Here is a 19,044-nt window from a genome sequence, read left to right as displayed (position 1 = left end):
CAGGGCGGCGCTGCGCTCAGTCCTCCCAGCCGGGTGGCGGCGCTAGCTTACTCCTCCCAGCCGGGTGGCGGCGCTGTGCTCGCTCCTCCCAGCCGGGTGGCGGCGCTGTTCTCACCCCTCCCAGCCGGGTGGCGGCGCTGTGCTCGATCCTCCCAGCCGGGTGGCGGCGCTGTGCTCGCTCCTCCCAGCCGGGTGGCGGCGCTGTTCTCACCCCTCCCAGCCGGGTGGCGGCGCTGTGCTCGATCCTCCCAGCCGGGTGGCGGCGCTGTGCTCAGTCCTCCCGCTGGGAGGCGCCGCCGGTGCTAAATGGGGGCGATGTATTCCTTCTTGTCTCGCTCATGCACTCGTCGATCTTGTTTGACTGAAGTGCGCCGGCGCGTTAACGGAAACCGGCGGACGGCATTGAATTGATGAATGAGGAGTGGCGGGAAGGGGAGCAATATATAGAAAACTGAGCGGGGCAACACCAGGAGGTTGAAGAGTGAGGTGAGAAGCGGTTTTCCTCCATTGAAATCTGTTTATTATCCGCTTTGGCCGAGTGAGTCGGCCTCAGGCCTGTTAGTCGGTTGGCCGCCGGCTCGAGCGCTGCCCGCGCGCCCTGGCTGAGGGGGAAACCCGGCGGGAGAGGCCCGGGCTTTGACACCGAGGGGTGTGTGTGAGGTGATGGATTCGTTGCATAGGGTTGGGAGCGGTCTTTGTTGAGTTTTTCGCTGTGTTTGAAATGCTCTCCGCCCCGGTTTAATTTTTAGCGGCATTTCTGCGCCGCCAGCCAATGGGAGCCCGCCGGCCGGTGGGCCAATGGGGGCCCGCCGGCCCGTGGGCCAATGGGGGCCCGCCGGCATTTGAGGGAACCAGTTTGGCCAAGTGAGTGTCAGGAAGCAGCTCCTCACCCTCAAACTATTAACAGAAAATATAAATATATATATGCAATGTGTTTACATATTAAATAAATATATACATTAATATAAATATTATGTTTATGATTTGTTTTGATATTAACAGCACAGAAACAGGCCATTCGGCCCAACTGCTCCGTGCCAGTATTTATGCTCCACACGAGCCTCCTCCCACCCCTCTTCATAGAAACATAGAAGATAGGAGCAGGAGTAGGCCATTCGGCCCCTCAAGCCTGCTCCGCCATTCAATGAGATCATGGCTGATCATCCAAATTCAGTACCCGGTCCCTGCCTTCTCCCCATATCCCTTGATCCCTTTAGCCTTAAATCGCTCCCGATCGGCATATACTTCTATTCCTTTCACCCTAGTGTGTTTATCTAGCTTCCCCTTAAATGTATCTCTGCTATTCACCTCTTGTGGCAGTGTGTTCCACATTCTTGACATTCTTTGGGTAAAGAAGGTTCTCCTGAATTCCTTATTGGCTTTATTAGTGACACTTTGACATGTATGGGCAATATTTTGCTCTGCACAAGTGGAAACATTTTTCTAAGTCTACCCTATCAAACTCTTGTAATCTTAAAGTCCCCTACCAGGTCCCCTCTCAACAACGTTCCTGTTAAGCTGCGTGGTCTCGCAGCGGTCTGGAGGTCCCGCGCAGGCCGCTCACTGGTTTTTCAATGGAAGAAACAGCACATGCTGAAAATTTGAGTAGGCCGTGCAGCCAGCAGCTAGTTAAAGGGACTGTGCACGGTGGGGGGTCAGGGGGTGGCATTAGAGGGAATATTCTCTTTTCTAGCGTGAAGAGCCCCAGCCTGTTTAATCTTCCCTGATAAATATGTTCTTTCGATTCTGGTATCATCCTTGTGAATATTTTTGCCCATTCTCCTCTCCAGTGCCTCTATATCCTTTTTATAGTATGGAGACCAGAACTGTACACATTATTCCAAGTGTTCTATACAAGTTTAACCTAACCTCTGCTTTTTAATTCTATCCCTTTAGAAATTAATACCAGGGCTTTACCTGCATTGCTACCTTTAGTGATTTGTATCTGTACCCCGAGATCCCTTTACTCCTCTATCATGTACACTTAGTATCCAAGGAGTGTGTGACTTCCTTATTCATCCTATCAAAATGCACCACCTCGCACTTATCTATATTGAAATTAATTTGCCAATTATATGCCCATTCTGGAAGTTTATTAATGTTGGCTTGTATTTTGTTGCATTCTACCTCAGTATTGACTCTACCCCCAAGCGTAGTCTTCAGGTGGCGGGGTTGCATGGCAGTTCATAATTGGACCAGGTGTGATTTAGTCCCCATTTTAAAGTCATACATCTGGCCTCCTTTCATATTTTCTTCATAAATTTCTTGGTCCACATTTATGCTGAAACTGTCTATGTAAACCTGTCACACTGGCTACACCCCCTTGCTGGCAGTGGCACTGCAGCGCCTCCGTGAAGGGATGAGTGTACTAACAGCGTGACAAAGTTTACGTAGCCAGATTCCATTTAAAGATGTGGACGTCAGAATTTATAATGGAAAAATTGACAGGAAGTATGTGCAGATGGAGATTTTCAATATGTTCTAAATAAAAGTGGAAAACCCTGCATATATTGGAATTAACATCTCAAAAGATAGGCTCACTGACCATGTAATAAATTGGCTTAATATAATGTTAAAGTTGGGTATTTTCTTTTACCAGTTTCCCAACTTCCGGTTGTGTTATATGTTCAATAATTCTGTTGCGTATTATTACCTCATGCTCGTGTGGATATAAAAAATGTGTCTTCCAGTTATTTTATAGGAGTGATTTGCAGAGAAGCTCAAAATAATGTGAAATTTGACACAAATATTTCTGCATAAAATATGTTCATTAAATCTAGAGCATTTTATATTATCTCAACTATGACAACATTCTGCTTTAAATCATTAGAACACTAACAGGCTCGAGGGGCTCAATGGCCTACTCCTGTTCCTATGTCCCTAATGTTACTGTGCAATTAGCCATTTTTAGTATCGTCATTTTTATGTACTTCAATGAGATGAACAGCTACAGCTCATTTTTCAACAGCAAAACAAGTCTATGGTGAAATCAAGAGTTTTTAAATCACAAATACTACTCCAATGCAAAACTCAAATTTAAACATAGTACAGTACAGTACTTGAATAACTAAAGTTTTTTTTCCAAGCGAGAAGTAAACATTGATCAAATAGATAACTTTCCAATTAATGCTCCAATTTTCAGATTTCATTCAAAAGATAATGTTCATAGTTCCTTTTTAAATGTATATCTGGAAGATAAAAGCTGAGACAACTCTTTATTCACTTTATAAGCTACTCCTTGAAGTAATATTAAATTTGTACAATGAAGGTGGAAGTTAGAAAATTCTGCAATGATCAAAACCGTGGTCAAGATTATAACAATTGGATAAGTATTTGAAAAAGAATATGACTGGATATAGTAAAGGGGTTGGGAAGTGTGATTGCAATAGGTAGCTCCAGTTAGTGAGCACCGCCACCGTGGGTTGGATAGCCTCTGCCTGTGCTGTCATTTTGGCGATTCATCATTGTTCTCTAAAGATTGAACCTCACCATGACAGCTGTCAGCGCTATTGGCCAGATGAGTTTAATTGTGTTCACTTCATGAAATACTTTTCTTTCCAAGTAGCAGTCCAGCCATCAGTGATGGGAAATTCATCTTAACATAAAGAACAATACCCCAAATTTTCAACAACATATTGAAGATCTGTGAACAAAATCATGGGAAAGTGTGCCTTTGAAATGTATGATTTATGAGAATGCATTTTCTTTATCTATTGGTTTAAATATTGAGGAAAATAGGCACTTTTTTATTCCATGAAGGGAAATCTCACTCTTGATGTCTACAAGGTGAGTGCAGTTATGTGAAACATGGTCCCTTTGATCTGTGGTTGTGTTTTGATTTGGGCTGCTCTGTTTTTTGTAAAATAAGTTAATATATTGTTTCTGCTTGGGATTAAAACAGACATCCAGCATTCCACTTTGTTGCAGTTGGATATTTTAAAACTCCTTTCATTCAGACCCCAGAAAAAAATTATAATGTGCTAGCCACTATGAGTGGTGGGAAAATATTTGTAGAGACATTAAAGAAAATTGCTTATCCTAAAGCCAATCAACTGAATGGGGAGCATTATGATTGGTGGTTTGACATTGGAGATGAAAAGACATTTGTAGAATGGTTCTGCAATAGTATAAATGAACAGAATGTATTGACCGACGAAGAGCTGATTGGGCTAGAAAAACTTGAAAATCGTCTGTTGGATCAGAAGGACTTGGATCAGGTCTTGGGGACGCGTTCTACAGATGCAGAATCAAAATATGGCACCCTGCCAGAGATGACGGTTGAGAACTTGGAAGAGGAGGTTAAGGCACTACAGTTGATTCGAAATCTTAAAATCCAGCGACGGAATAAGCAGCAGTTGATGGCTTCAGGAATACATCATATGCCAATGAGACTAAGGGATGAGGAGGAAGAATGTGCCAAATTGTTGAGACACACACAGGAACAGTTGGCTGCTGAAAATGCTAAATTAAATATTACTCTGTTGAAGGTAATTGAAGAGGTTCAGCAGCTGAGTGCTATGTATTCAAACATTGGGTCAGAAAGGAGACCAGGGCAACAGGTCATCTTTCTGTCGCAGCTTGTATTGGACGACTATCTGCAGGAGGAAGAACAATGCACAGCAGCTCTCACTGAATATACAAAGAAACAGCTTTTTAAAGGCATTGCAGAGCTGGTTGAAAGCTCTGACACAGAAAAATTTCAGCTAGTGGACTTAACTTCTCAACCTATACAGGGAGAGTGTAATGAGGTACGCAAGGAGTATCAGCAGCAAATGGCTAGAATCCAAGCCGCGTACACCAGCAGCCAGCGACAGTTAATATTGGCAAAAGCGAAAGAACAGAGCACCAAGTCTAGACTTCAGTATATGGAGCAGATAATCTCCTCCATACGAAACCGAAAGGTAGGAATTTTTTTTTGTTTTTTTTGAGTACTGATAAGTAATTGTTACAACTATTTTCTCTTGAAGGGGCATAATGCTGAAGTCTTTTTGGTAAACTGTATTTAAAACTGAAATGTAATGGGGTTGCTTGGTAGGAATGTGGGTTCCTTCTGGGCGATATCAATATCTCGGGATGTGGGTGTTGGCTTGGCTGGTATTTTTACCCATCAATAGTTTCCCAACTAGCAGTTTGATACAACTGAGTGGCTTGTTATGTCAATTCAGCGGGCACTTACTGCGTTGGTATGGGTCAGAGTCACAAACGCCAGACCAAGCAAGGACAGCAGGTTTCCTTCCCCAGAAGACATTAGTGAGCCAGTTGGGGTTTTACAATAATCTGGCAGCTTCATGATCAATTTTACCAGATTTATATTTCTAGGTTTTTATTTTAAAACCTGAATTCAAAATGTCAAACGACCATAGTGGGATTTGAACTCCCATTCGCTGGATTATTAGTGCAGACCGCTGAGTCGACTTCCTCACCATAGCTATGTTGTAAAATGCACGGTGGTGCAAAGTTTATTGAAACTCCATTGTGGCACTTGTGTGTACTATTCCAAAAAAGATACTTGGCTGTCTAGCTTTCTTTCCTCCCCAGTCAAAGTTTACTAAACATTTGTTCTTTGAAATAACTGATCGGGTTAATGAGGTTAGTGTGGTTGATGTTCTGTATATGGACTTTCAAAAGGCATTTGATAAAGTACCACATAATAGACTTGTTACCAAAATTAAAGTCCATGGGATTAAAGGGACAATGGCAGCGTGGATACGAGATTAGCTGAGTGACAGAAAGCGGAGATAGTGGTGAATGTTTTTTGTAGGATGAGGAGAGACAATGTAAACTAACTGGTACAATTTTAAAGGGGGGTGCAGGAACAGAGAGACCTGGGGGTGTATGTACACAAATCTTTGAAGGTGGCAGGACAAGTTGAGGAGGGAGTTAAAAAAGCATATGGGATCCTTGGCTTTATTAAGAGGCATAGAGTGCAAATGCAAGCAGGTTATGCTAAACCTTTTATAAAACACTGGTTTGGCCTCAGCTGGAGTATTGTTCAATTCTGGGCACCGCACTTTAGGAAGGATGTCAAGGCCTTGGAGAGGGTGCGGAGGAGATTTACTAGAATGGTACCAGGGATGAGGGTCTTCAGTTATCACAGAAACCCCACAGTGCAGATAGAGGCCATTTCGGCCCATCGAGCCTGCACCGACACATATCCCACCCGATCCCCATAACCCCTACACCAACACATATCCCACCCTATCCCCGTAACCCCACGTATTTAATCCCCCTAACTCTAAGGGTCAATTTATCATAGCCAATCAACCTAACCTGCACATCTTTGGACTGTGGGAGGAAACCGGAGCACCCGGAGAAAACCCACGCAAACACGGGGAGAATGTGCAAACTCCACACAGACAGTCGCCCGAGGCCGGATTCGAACCCAGGTCCCTGGCGCCGTGAGGCAACAGTGCTAACCACTATGCCACCGTGCTGCCCTCGGAGTTATGCGGAGAAGCTGGGGTTGTTCTCCTTGTAGCAGGGAAGGTTAAGAGGAGATTTTAAAGAGGTGCTCAAAATGATGAGCGGTTTTGATAATGAATAAGGCTTCCTGTAGCAGAAGGGTCGGTAACTGGAGGTCACAGATTTAGGGTGATTGGCAAAAGAATCGGAGGTGACCTGAGGGGAATTTATTTTTACCTTGTAGTTTAATGCCCTTTCTATGTGCCCAAAACTACACACTGGCCTTGTAAGAATTTATGATTACTTCTTTACTCTATGCCCCCATTTACATAGAATTACATAGAATATGCAGCACAGAAACAGGCCATTCAGCCCAACCAGTCCATGCCGGTGTTTATGCTCCACTCGAGCCTCCTCCCGTCTTTCCTCATCTCACCCGATCAGCATAACCCTCTATTCCCTTCTCCCTCACACGCTTATCTAACCGCCCCTTAAATGCACCTGTACTATTCGCGTCAGCTACTCCCTGTGGTAGCGAGTTCCACATTCTCACCACGCTCTGGGTAAAGAAGTTTCTTCTGAATTCCCTATTTGAATTCTTGGTGACTATCTTGTATTGATGGCCTCTAGATTTGCTCTTCCTCACAAGTGAAATCACTCTCTCCGTATCGACTCCATCAAAACCTTTCATAATTTTAAATACCTCTATTTTAACACCCCTCAATCTTTTTTTTCCAAGAGAAAAGAGACCCAGCCTGTTCATCCTTTCCTGATCGATATAACCCAGCAGTTCTGGTATCATCCTTGTAAATCTACAATTATAAAACCCTAAAATGTTGTTGACCATTTTAATGGTGCTTTATCTACCTGTTACTTGCCTATTTAGGGAATTATGTATTTGAACCCTCTGTTCTTTCACACCCTTCAACATTCTTCCATTGAAACGTATCCTCTCATTCCTTGTTTTCCCTCCCAGAATGTATTACCTCACACTTGTATTAAATTGTATCTGCCACCTGGCTGATTATGGCTGCTGTTCATCCACTTTCTTGGGTGGGCACTTATTTGCTCTGAATCATTTTACTGGCTGTGATGGTAACACGAAATGTATCTGTTCATTTTTTTTCGGGGGCGAAACTGAGATTTTTGGGACTTTGCTGCTTTTCAATTTAAAGCAAGTGTTTAAAAAGTAATTATGAAAGGAATTCGTTGGATGCCAGAAAAAGAAATGCCGATTCAATGAAATATTTAGAACATTATGTAATGGCTTATCTTTAGCTTCTGGAAACCATGTAGTTTTTGAACACTGGCTAAAAATAAAGAAAAGGGGAATTTTGTAACATCAACTTGTTCATTTAGACTAAAACCTAATCGGTCATTTGAAATGAAATCTGGTTTCTTTGGCAAATAGCCAGACTTTTTGCTATTTTTTATTCATTCACGGGCAAGGCCAACATTTATTGCCCATCGAAGGTAATGGTGAGCCACTTTCTTGAACTGCTGCAGTCCGTGTGGTGAAGGTACTCCCGCAGTGCTGGTAGGTAGAGCGCTCCAGAAGTTTGACCCAGAGATGATTAAGGAATGGTATGACAAGATGATGTGTGAGTTGGAGGTGGCGGTGTTCCTATGCGCTTGCTGCCCTTGCCATTCTAGGTGGAAGAGGTCGCGGGTTTGGGAGGTGCTGTCGAAGAAGCCTTGGCGAGTTGCTGCAGTACATCTTGTAGATGGTACACACTGCAGCCACGGTGCGCCGATGGTGGAGGGAGTGAATGTTTGAGGTGGTGGATGGGGTGCCAGTCAAACGGACTGCTTTGCCCTGGATGGTGTCGAGCTTGTTGAGTGTTGTTGGAGCTACACTCATCCAGGCAAGTGGAGAGTATTCCATCACACTCTTGACATGCCTTGTAGGTCCCTTTTATTGTACCTTTTTTTTTGTAGCTGTTTGATACAACCGAGTGGCTTATTAGGCCATTTCAGAGGACATTTGGAGTCAACCACGTTGCTGTGGGTCTGGAGTCACATGTAGGCCAGACCGGGTAAGGACGGCAGATTTTCTTCCCTAAAGGACATTAGTGAACCAGTTGGGTTTTTACGACAATCATAGCTTCATGGTCACCATTACTGATACTAGCTTTTTATTCCAGATTTTTATTTAATTAACTGAATTGAAATTCACAATCTGCCATGGTAGGATTTGACCTCGCTGCTTCACATCATTCCCAAAGTTAATTTTGACATAGTCCATAATCACTTTCTTGCTACCCTCTTTTTGGGAGGAAATAAAACATTTCTTCCCCCGATTCCAATCCTCGTGCAGAAGTAGTTGGACAAAAGACTAGGCAGACATCTAACTTAAGATTGCCATTAAGAGATGGACAGATGTGGTATTGGTTGATTTCCCCTGTTTTACTTTAAAAATTCATTTCTGATTCTTTGGAACTTCTGATTTGGTGTGTCATTGACTGGGCCTAAAACCCTGCCACTCTGTTGAAGTATGCAATTGCAGTCATTGCTGTATTTTGAGTATAGGCAGGAGTTTCTGTTTGTTTGGAGCAAGCAACTTTGCAGGGTATTTATAAGTGACTATTGTAAGCAACTGACAAGAATAGAATTCAGCTGTTGTCTGCTAACTCCTTTCCTTTTACTGATCGCTTTTGAATTTACATTATTGCATTGCTGTGTTTATTGCGGTTTGCCTCCGTGTCTACTTTTCAGTCTTTGTGACCTGGAGTGAGTCATGGAGGCAATAGAAACAATATTTTTTTTCTCCCAACACAGACATTGTATTTGCAAAAACTAAAACCTGAATTGTGCTCGCCCAGCAGTTGTGGTTTGAGGAGGCAATAAATGTTGCCGTGGCAGTTGCAGCTGCGAGCAAACCATTCCACTGGGGAAAGGGATTTTTGCAGAACATTATGAAGTAGGCGCATTAAAGAAATACTCCAAGGAAAGTTGAAAATCATGTTGGAGTCTTTCCTTAAGGACTGAAATGAAATTGAAATTTAAAAAAAATTGCCACTGCAAAGTTTTAACAAAAGAATTCCAGTGTGTGTTTCATCAGGTGGCCACAATGATCCCCCTGCTCAGTTAGTCCTTATTTAGTTCAGCATTAGCAGTGTGCCAAGGACCGATTGCCATAATGGAGTAGGCAATATTTTAGAAATTTTGTGAGATCCTTTGTTGGGAGGAAGATTATAGTCTCATAATATTTTATTGTGGCATTGCTGAAGTTGCCAATTACTAGACTAAACTTGGCACTCCTACATCACTGAGCGTTAATTTGATTTGAAAGTAAGCATAGAAATATAGCAATAGCTGCAGTCATCCAATATAAGGGGAAAATGTGCTTTTTAAAAAAAAAAAAGTCAAGTTCTACTCATTTTATTTTTCATCTTGTGGCTGTACAGGCTCACAGGTGTTTTTTTTCACTTTGCCCCTCATCCAAGAAACCACTTTTCATGTTGAAGTCTAGATGGTGAGCCTCAGTGGATCAGTTGACAATGAAGGTAGTCTTTGGGCCTGACCACTTCCTCACGGACATCCACAAGTGCACTTTGAGCAGTGGTCAACAGCTAGCAGGCAGGAACAGGAGCCAGGGAAATGCCTTTCTTCACTTTTCCTGCTGCCTTCCCTTTTTCCTTTCCCTGGTCAAAATGCTGAGGCCGACTTTTAGTACTCCACTGACGGCCGAGTTGGGGTCGGGTAGGTTAACAAAGAACCGAGATGGGAAGTTGAATCTTCCTGGTTTTATGGGGATAAACAATCTTTATTCACATGCGCTACGATGTAAATTTGATGGTGCCTGGACAAGAAATTCAAAGCACTGATGGGTTGAAAGGTGTCTGAAGCAGCACATGTGCAACAAGTTGTGATTGGGGTAGATTGTATTCCACTGTCCTTGGTGCACAAACCAAATCTGAGTGTTGCAGGGTTGGTGAGGATTGCTCAATTTTACACATCTGGGCCAGCTGCAAATCGAGCTTGCCTGCTGGAGCTTGCAGCAGGAGACATGCCTTTCATGTCCTCGGGACATTCCAAAAGTGCTTTACAGCCAGTGAAATATTTTTGAAGTGCAATCACTGTTTTGTAGGCAAAACGCAGCTGCCAATTTTGGGCATGGCAAGATCTCAAACAGTAATGAGATCAGTGACCAGGTAATCTGTTTTTGGTGGTGGCGAAGGGATAAATGTTGGCCAGGACCCTGGGAGCGCTGCCTTGCTCTTTGAGATCTTTTACATCCACCTGACAGCAGACAGAGGCTCGTTTTTTACACCTGATTTGAAAGATGACACCTCTGACAATGCAGCGCTATCTCAATACTGAAGTGTCATCCTACATATATGCTCAATTCCTGGATTGTGATTTTAATTTACGACCTTCTGACTTAAAAGCAAGTGTGCTGTCATGGTTGAAAATTTAAGTTGAAGTACTAAGGAAAGGGATCTGTTTAGATTGGCAAAGTGTGTACAGGCTGAATGGTGACTCGTTTGAGATCTACCAGCACCAGGGATACTCTACTTCAGCAGAATCACTGCCTTCAGTGAGAATATCTTTTAAAAAGCATATAATTTTCTAACTAACTTCAGCTGAAAGGTATACAGATAACATGCTGCTAGGGAATAATGTTGGGAGAGGTAAAGAATGAGGACCTTTAAAGGATATAACTGGTGTGACATATTGGGAGCAACTGTAAGTTTAAATGTGTTAAACTGTAGTTTGATTAATTTTTCAATAGATGATTGACGCAAATGGTGCAAAAGCCAAGAAGAACAGTTTAACCAAAGAACTGATTCCGATAAATATCCAAGTAGAACACCTAATTACCAAGGAGCTTCCTGACCTGATTGTGGAGAATGCACAACTCTTGAATATGCCTGTGGTGAAGGGAAATTTTGATCTGCAGATGTCTCGCCAAGACTACTATACCTCCAAGCAGGACCAGGTTGCAAGCCAGCTGATCAGACAGAAAACTCGATTTGAGCTTCTTCAGCTAGCATATGAAATTGAATTGTGTAAGCACAGAGATGTCCATCGACAGCTTGAGAATCTAACCGCGGAGCTTGAACAAAGCAGGGGAGACTTCTTGCAACGTTTAGAGATGCTCTCTGATCAGTCTCTATTACCAAGCAGTAAACAACGAAACATCATTGATTCAAGCGATACTTCTACTATCAGGTAAAAATAAGGGTGAAAATGTACAGTGGAAAGACTGGGTTCAATTTCTTGCTTGCTTGCCTAACCTAGGTGCTTTGCTACTGGACTAGCAACCTTCCCAATCTCATGACTTTGCATTTGCTTATGTTAAATGACATCGGCCACTTGTAGAATAATATTAAAGGGCTTATTTTCCCCTGCAGTAACATGGTGGGATGATCTTGCACACCTTGTGGCAGCCGTGTCCAGAGCAACCTTGGCAAATGCATGAGTTCAAAACCCAAATGGTAAATTGTGAAATTGAATTCTCTTAGTTTATGGGCTGGCACCAGAAAAATGACATGAAAGTTGTAAACCTAACTGGGTCACTACTGCCCTTCGGGTAGGGACCTGCCTCTCCTACCCAATTTGACTTGCACATAACTCCAGTCCCTCCAACAGGGTTGGTGGTGTAGTGATGATACTGGTAATCTGGAGACCTGGACGAATGATCCAGAAAGCAGGAGTTTAAATCCCACCCTGGGCTCTGCAATGCCCAATGTCTTTCTTTTTAATGCAGTAACCAGAATTGTACACAATACTATTTTAGGTGATGCTGGACTAACACTCTGTACAAACTCTGAACCACTTCCTGAGATTTGTACTCTCTTCCTCTGGTTGTACAGTCCAAGATCCCGTTTGCTGTCTTCACTGCTGCATATTGTGTTGAGGGTTTCAGCGATCTATCCACTAATACCCCTAAATTGTGTTCTCATTGTGTCCTGTAGAATAATAATAATGGGCTTATTTTACCACTGATTATTATCCTTTCCCAATCTCACGACTTTGCATTTGCTCATGTTAAATGACATTGGCCACTTGCCAGTCTAGCTCCCCAATCTATCACAATCCTTCTGTATTTGATCATCCTGTTCCCTGATGTTTGTGGTCTCTCCAGTTTGGCTTTGTCTGCAAACTTGGAAAGTTTTGTTTCTGTTACCGATGCCGTCATTTATATGTACAAGATGAACATCGGTGGTCGCAGCCTGTAACCCTGTGGAAAACTGCTAGTTGACTCCTTCCAAGCCAATCGAGTTGCACATACAATGACCCTTTGTTTCTGCTCATTTTTGATCCATTTCAGAAGCATCTTCGCTGTGCCATGCCTTCCAAACTTGTGCATCAATCTCCTGCGTAGCACTGTCATGTTTTAGCATTTATTGACTTTTTCCCCATAGAAAAGATTTTGTGAGAAATAGTTATTTTTAATGTGGAGAGAGAAACAGGATTAACGTTTCAGGTCGATAACTCTGTTTCTCTCTACAGATGCTGCCTGACCTGCTGAGTATTTCCAGCATTTTTTATTTCATACTTCCAGCATCTGCAGTATTTTGCTTTTGAGTTACTTTTAATGTTGTGTTTTACAAACAGTGTATTACAGACAATTTAGAAAAACGAGGCGATCTGAGATAGGTAGTTAACATGTTAATGAGCATAATAAGAAATTTGGAGGATTGTTTCTGTAACCTTACACCTGTTTTCTGTTAGAAGATTTTTGATCTCTTTCTGACTGAGTAGTTGGGAAATAAAGCAGAATAACAGACACCTGAAAAGCAGTTTAACTTTTGTTAAGAGAGGCAAGGGAAGAAATAGTGGAGGCTCTGACTCTCTCATTTTTCAATCCTCTGGCTAAAGGTGTGGTGCCAGAGGATTGGAGGACTGCTAATGTTGTGCCATTGTTTAAAAAGGGAGTAATTGCAGGTCAGTCAGCCTAACCTTGGTAGTGGGAAAATTATTGGAAAAATTCTGAGGGACAGTGTTAGATTCGAATTTCGGAGTAAAACCAGATGGAGAGACGGAACTGCTGACAAAGTTAAAGTTTATTAGAAAATGGCCGGAAGGCCTTGTGCACAAGGGAGAGGAGGGAGCCTCCTCAGACTCGCACCTGGCTCTCTAAGGAAATACAGCATACAAGCATTTATATACCTTTCAATAAGCAACACCCACTGGTTACAAAAGTGGGCGTACGCATACAGACAACGTCGCTACAGTTACTCTCTTATTGGTTGGGTGATTAGTCACTCAATGTCGGGAGCCGCCCTGAAGTGTTCTTTGACATTAAGCATAACACCTAGTTCTTAGACATCTAGCTTCTGTGAGCAAGATCGTTTAATTCTTGAGAAAAGCTTATTATAATAAACAATGTCAGCTTTTGGTTGCAAGCAGACATTACAAAGGGAGATAAGGTGTTTGAGGCAAAGATAGAAATGGCCGACTCCCTATGAAGTTCAGTTTCCCTAGTACTACAGCCCTCCCTACAGCTTTGGTTAATGTATTTAAAGACGGGAGGATTCAGGCTTTGTTCACAGGCCTGTTTTTGCAATCCAACAGACAGTATAAATCGTCATTTAGAAAGTCACGGATTAATCAAGGACAGTCGGCATAGATTTGTTAAGGGAAGGTAGTGTCTGATTAACTTGATTGAATTTTTTGAGGAGGGTTGATGAGGGTAATGCGTTTGATGTAGTCTACATGGATTTTAGCAAGGCCTTTGATGAGGTCCCACATGGCAGGTTGGATCCAAAATTGGCTCGGTGGCAGGAAGCAAAGGGTAATGGTCGACGGGTGTTTTTGGTGACTGGAAGGCTGTTTGCAGTTGGGTTCCACGGGGCTCACTACTAGGTCCCTTGCTTTTTGTGGTATATATCAATGATTTAGACTTCAGTGTAAGGGGCGTGATTAAGAAGTTTGCAGATGATACAAAAATTGGCCGTGTGGTTGATAGTGAGGAAGAAAGCTTGCAGGAAGATATCAATGGACTGGTCAGGTGGGCAGAAAAGTGGCAAATGGAATTCAATCCTGAGAAGTGAGAGGTAATGCATTTGTGTGGGGGGGGGGGGGGTGCTAACCAGGCAAGCAAATACGCAATAAATGGTAGGATACTGAGAAGCGTAGAGGAGCAGAGGGACCTTGAGAGTGCATGTCCACAGATCCCTGAAGATAGATAAGGTGGTTAAGAAGGCATACAGGATACTTGCCTTTGTTAGCCGAGGCATAGAATATAAGAGCAGGGAGGTTATGCTAGAACTGTATAAAACACTAGTTAAGCCACAGCTAGAGTTCTGCGTATAGTTCTGGTCACCACATTACAGGAAAGATGTGATTGCACTCGAGGGGGTACAGAGGAGATTTACAAGGATGTTGCCAGGACTGGAGAATTTTAGCTATGAGGAAGGATTGGATAGGCTGGGGTTGTTTTCCTTGGAACAGAGGAGGCTGAGCGGAGATTTAATTGATGTGTATAAAATTGAGGGGCCTAGATAGAGTGGATAGGAAATGACCTATTTCCCTTAGAGGGGCCGATAACCAGGGGGCATAGATTTAAAGTAATTGATAGAAGGATTAGAGGGGAGTTGAGGAGAAATGTTTTCACCCAGAGGGTGGTGGGAGTCTGGAACTCGCTGCCTGAAAGGGTGGTCGAGGCAGAAACCCTCATCACATTTAAAAAGTACTTGAAGTGCTGAAACCTGCAAGGCTACGGACCAAGAGCTGCAAAGTGGGTTTAGGCTAGATAGCTCTTTGTCGACCTGCACAGACACGATGGGTCGAATGACCTGTGCCATAAATTTCTTTGATTCTATAAGCAGCAACTAAGGTATAGAGGTCCCAGAAAAGACGGGCTCAGAAAGTTAGTACTCGGGAGTTCTTCTGTTTAAATTAAGTAAGATGACTTGCTGAAGTGGGGCCATGTAGCATGATGGTTGTTGTCACATCATTCTGCAAAGAAAAGTTTTGCCAATAGAACGAAGGGAATTTGATCACAACTGTTGCATGGTTACACTATGCAGGGTTGTGTGCTCAATGCTGCTGAACGGACGCTGGTCCGGACAGTTATAGTGCATGTCATTGGGCCATGACCAGTGCCATGGACGCATTTTTGTAAAAGGCATTGGTCAGTCCACCAATGGTCCCAACATCTAGTTGCGTCTCCAGGTCGAGCACCCTGTCTTCTACTGACAAATCCCACCTTTCCCTTTTTTGTTGTTTGCCAATCCAGACACACTCTTCCTCTACCTACGGTCTGTTGCTCTGTGCTTACCTCCCAATTGCCTTTTTTTCCTCCTCCCTTGCGCTCTCGCACCCCTGAGCTGACATTGCTCCTGGAGCCCAAGACCACCCTTTCAATCCCACACTACCAAAGCACATGAATCACAACCCCCCGCGCCCCCCCCCCCCCCCCCCCCCCCCCCCCCCCCCACCAATACCCCCTTCCTGGTATAAACCTCCTATCCAGTAAGATAAATTGAACGCCTGAACTGCCATCTAATAATAAAGGCCACTAAATTAACAATTTACACTAAAATAGGGACGTTGTGTAATTCAGACACTAATATACCTCGTACTCCCAGAGCACTAATTAAAAACTCCAATTTGACTTATTCAAACAGCATACATAATTTAGCGTCTGATATATTACATGGTGTAAAACAGCATACCCTCTGACTTGCTGTGAGCAATGCCATGGCAATACTGGAAAATAAATTTTGGCACAAATAGACAACTTGTCTTTTCTACAGCAAAATGCTTCTGTTTTGATACCGGTTAGTAGAAAGATTCCCCTGTCTAATTGTAGAAATTACCGCACATAGAGAGAACTTGCATTGATACAGTGCCACATTATGTCTCCGGGACCTCCCAAAGTACTTTACAACCAATGGATTACTTTCTGAAGTGCAGTAACTGTTGTACAGAAGCAATCTGCTTTACACAGAGCAACGCCCCACAAGCGACATGAATAAATGGCAGGTGTACTCTGTTTTTGCAGATGGTGGTTGAGGGAGGAATGTTGGCCAGAACTCGGGGAGAACTCTCCACCCTCCAAGGGATCTGTTGTGTCCACCTGAAAAGGCAGGTGGACTTTGTTTAGCGTTTCATCCGAAAGGTGGCATCTTCAACAATGTAGCACTCCCTCAGTACCACACTGAAGTGCCATGTTCTAATGGAGGAAAAATGTCTTCCAACTTCCATTGTTGTTCTTCTAGTCTTCCTGGGTATGTGCCCACTTGTGGCTAATTTGGCAACTGATGAAAGCAGTCTTTCACCATTTACTCTATTAATCCTTGGTTACTCAGTAGTATGTCTGTTTTATGGAGGGACCTATTATTGGACAGTACTTTATTTTCTACTACAGCAAATGACTTGTTTCTAGTCTTCCAGCTCGCTACTGCACAAGCCACTGTTCAGTGAACAAGAGCAACTTAAAGTAGCTTGTTTATTTTTTTTCACATGGAGAAAACAGCTAGTCTCTATCACCATCTCCTGGTTCTTGTAATGGCATCCATTGTTGCTTTTGTCGTAGTCTTGTTTCCTAGCCGCTATTTATGTGAGTCATTTTAAAAATGGAACACAACTCGTGCGTGTATCAATGCTATTGGTTTTTGGGTCTGCTGAGTAAGGGGTTACCGTTCCTTCAAATTATAGTCAATAGATGGGAAATCTCGCCATGATCTATTGCTTAATGTGTTTCACTGTTGGAATGAAAATCTTGTATATTAAAGATATTAATGTCAGAAATTGTAGAAATGTTTTGGGGAAAATTCAAAATATTAGATTGGTTTAATGTAGTCTTGACTTTCTCCAGAAGTTGACCATATTCACTTGCAGGGGAGAAAGTGCAATGTTTGAAAATGTAAAAGTTTGTGAAAATGAGACACTTATGGTTGTACTGAAAACCTGCTTGCTGCAGCATTAATGGGTGGTTTATTTTCTACTCTCATCTAAACGTAGTACTTTTAAAAACTTTTTTTCTTGTCTTTTATTTCAGACTGTGTCAGATTTTCGATGTAGATAACAAACAGCAGCTGTTCAGAACTTACAATAGTCTGGAACAGGAAGCCAGAAATCTGCAGCTGGAAGCTATTTCATTAAAGGACCAGCTGGCAACAACCATGCGCGAGCAGGCTTACCTCTGGTCTGCACTGGAATGCGACATTGAGAGACTTCGCAGTGTCATGTATTCTGGGTCCAAGCAACTTTTACTTCGTTGTGAGGTATGTACTGTAATTAGGTTATAATCTGTGAACTCTTTGTTCACAGATTTATATGAAAGTTTGCAATACATTTTAAATACCATGAACAGGAATCATCATTTTGTAGCAGTTAAAACTTTCTCCTTTTTTCTCATCTGTACAGCTTTAAGTATATGTTTCCAATAACCTTTTAGTGATTAACTAGTGTTCACTGGTGCTAATCTAAACTTTGATTATTTATTTGTTTATTTTGAAGGAACTGTCCGAACCTCTTCAAAAATTGGAATGCCAATTGCAGACACTGCCCCAAGTCATTGGGAATATAGCTGATAATATAAAGTCAAAACGGCAAATGTTGGCGAGTAACTTGAATCTTCGAGGCGAGAGAATTCTTTATATTTATTTCTTCCAAGACCCTGACAAACTGAAGATGATTGTGGAGAACCTGGAGAGAAAAATTAGGGCTCAAAACATTGGATTGGAGAGTTGATGTGTAACCTGCAAGCAGAACACGTGGAAATGTGCTTAAAATGCTTCTCTGAATAATAACTTTGCTAACATGTACAGCTGTAGATAATTGTATAGTAACATACATTGGAAAACTGAAGAAAGAAAACTCCAGATTTAAGATGGGGGAGAAATGTGAATTGTGTTTGAGCGTTTTGTGCTCTCACTATTCTAAATTTTGTTTCTATGTTCAGCAGTGCCCTTTTTGTATTTGTGTAGAATTTTCCAGATTATTTTTGCCAGAGATCTATACTTTGTTTTTAATCCAGTTCAATTAAAATGCAGTCATAGACTTGTCTCTGTATTTTCTTTTCATTCAAGGCCAGCATTTATTGCCTATCCCTAATTGTCCTTGAGAAGGTGGTGGTGAGCCGCCGCCTTGGACCACTGCAGTCCGTGCGGTGAAGGTGCTCCCACAGTGCTGTTACGTAGAGTTCCGGGATTTTGACCCAGCGATGATGGAGGAACGGCGATATATTTCCAAGATGGTGTGTGACTTGGAGGGGAACTTGCAGGTGGTGGTGTTCCCATGCGCCTGCTGCCCTTGCCCTTCTAGCTGGTAGAGGTCGTGGGCAATGGTCCCTTTAAGCGACCTGGCCCTGCAGGGGTCTCGCGCAGCTGGCTTTTAGATAGAAAAGGCTGTGTATGCGCGGTATTTTGAATGGGCCGTGGAGCCTATTAAAGGGTCACGGGGAGGTGGTTAGACTCTCGCGTGTTGGAGATGGTCATTGCCTGGCACTTGTGTGGTGTGAACGTTGTGCAGGTCTTGCTGCATGTGGGCATGGACTGCTTCATTATCTGAGGAGTTGTGAATGGAACTGAACACTATGCGAACATCCCTACTTATGATGGAGGGAAGGTCATTGACGAAGCAGCTGAAGATGGTTGGGCCTAGGACACTGCCCTGGGGAACTCCTGCAGCGATGTCCTGGGGCTGAGATGATTAACCTCCAACAACCACAACCACTTTTCC

At 42.9% G+C, this 19,044-nt stretch overlaps 1 protein-coding gene across 2 annotated transcripts; it reads left to right on the top strand.

The window, feature by feature from the left end:
* The first annotated feature begins 328 nt into the window (after nucleotides 1-328).
* haus3 (HAUS augmin-like complex, subunit 3) lies at nucleotides 329-18,367 on the top strand. Of its 2 annotated transcripts, XM_085972033.1 has the most exons (6): nucleotides 329-486; nucleotides 3,566-3,786; nucleotides 3,902-4,901; nucleotides 11,138-11,577; nucleotides 17,360-17,585; nucleotides 17,821-18,367. In XM_085972033.1, the coding sequence occupies exons 2-6, from the start codon at nucleotides 3,776-3,778 to the stop codon at nucleotides 18,052-18,054; spliced, it is 1,911 nt and encodes a 636-aa protein (XP_085828159.1). In that variant the 5' UTR covers nucleotides 329-486; nucleotides 3,566-3,775; the 3' UTR covers nucleotides 18,055-18,367. The 2 variants fall into 2 exon arrangements, with proteins under 2 accessions (XP_085828159.1, XP_085828248.1); XM_085972122.1 differs by lacking the exon at nucleotides 3,566-3,786.
* Nucleotides 18,368-19,044: the final 677 nt, after the last annotated feature.

This window comes from Somniosus microcephalus, chromosome 1, assembly GCF_052327205.1.
Source record: "Somniosus microcephalus isolate GS21.2 chromosome 1, FLI_Smic_1.0, whole genome shotgun sequence".
Classification (NCBI taxonomy): Eukaryota; Metazoa; Chordata; class Chondrichthyes; order Squaliformes; family Somniosidae; genus Somniosus; species Somniosus microcephalus.
The sequence above is the reverse complement of the archived record's forward strand: the minus strand, read 5'-3'. Positions and strand labels throughout refer to the sequence as shown.

What these genes read in the sequence shown, in the direction of transcription:
- haus3 (XM_085972033.1), top strand. An exon ending in CCTCCATACGAAACCGAAAG is followed by an intron (nt 4,902 to 11,137) that starts GTAGGAATTTTT and finishes ATTTTTCAATAG; the next exon opens with ATGATTGACGCAAATGGTGC. An exon ending in AGCGATACTTCTACTATCAG is followed by an intron (nt 11,578 to 17,359) that starts GTAAAAATAAGG and finishes CTTTTATTTCAG; the next exon opens with ACTGTGTCAGATTTTCGATG.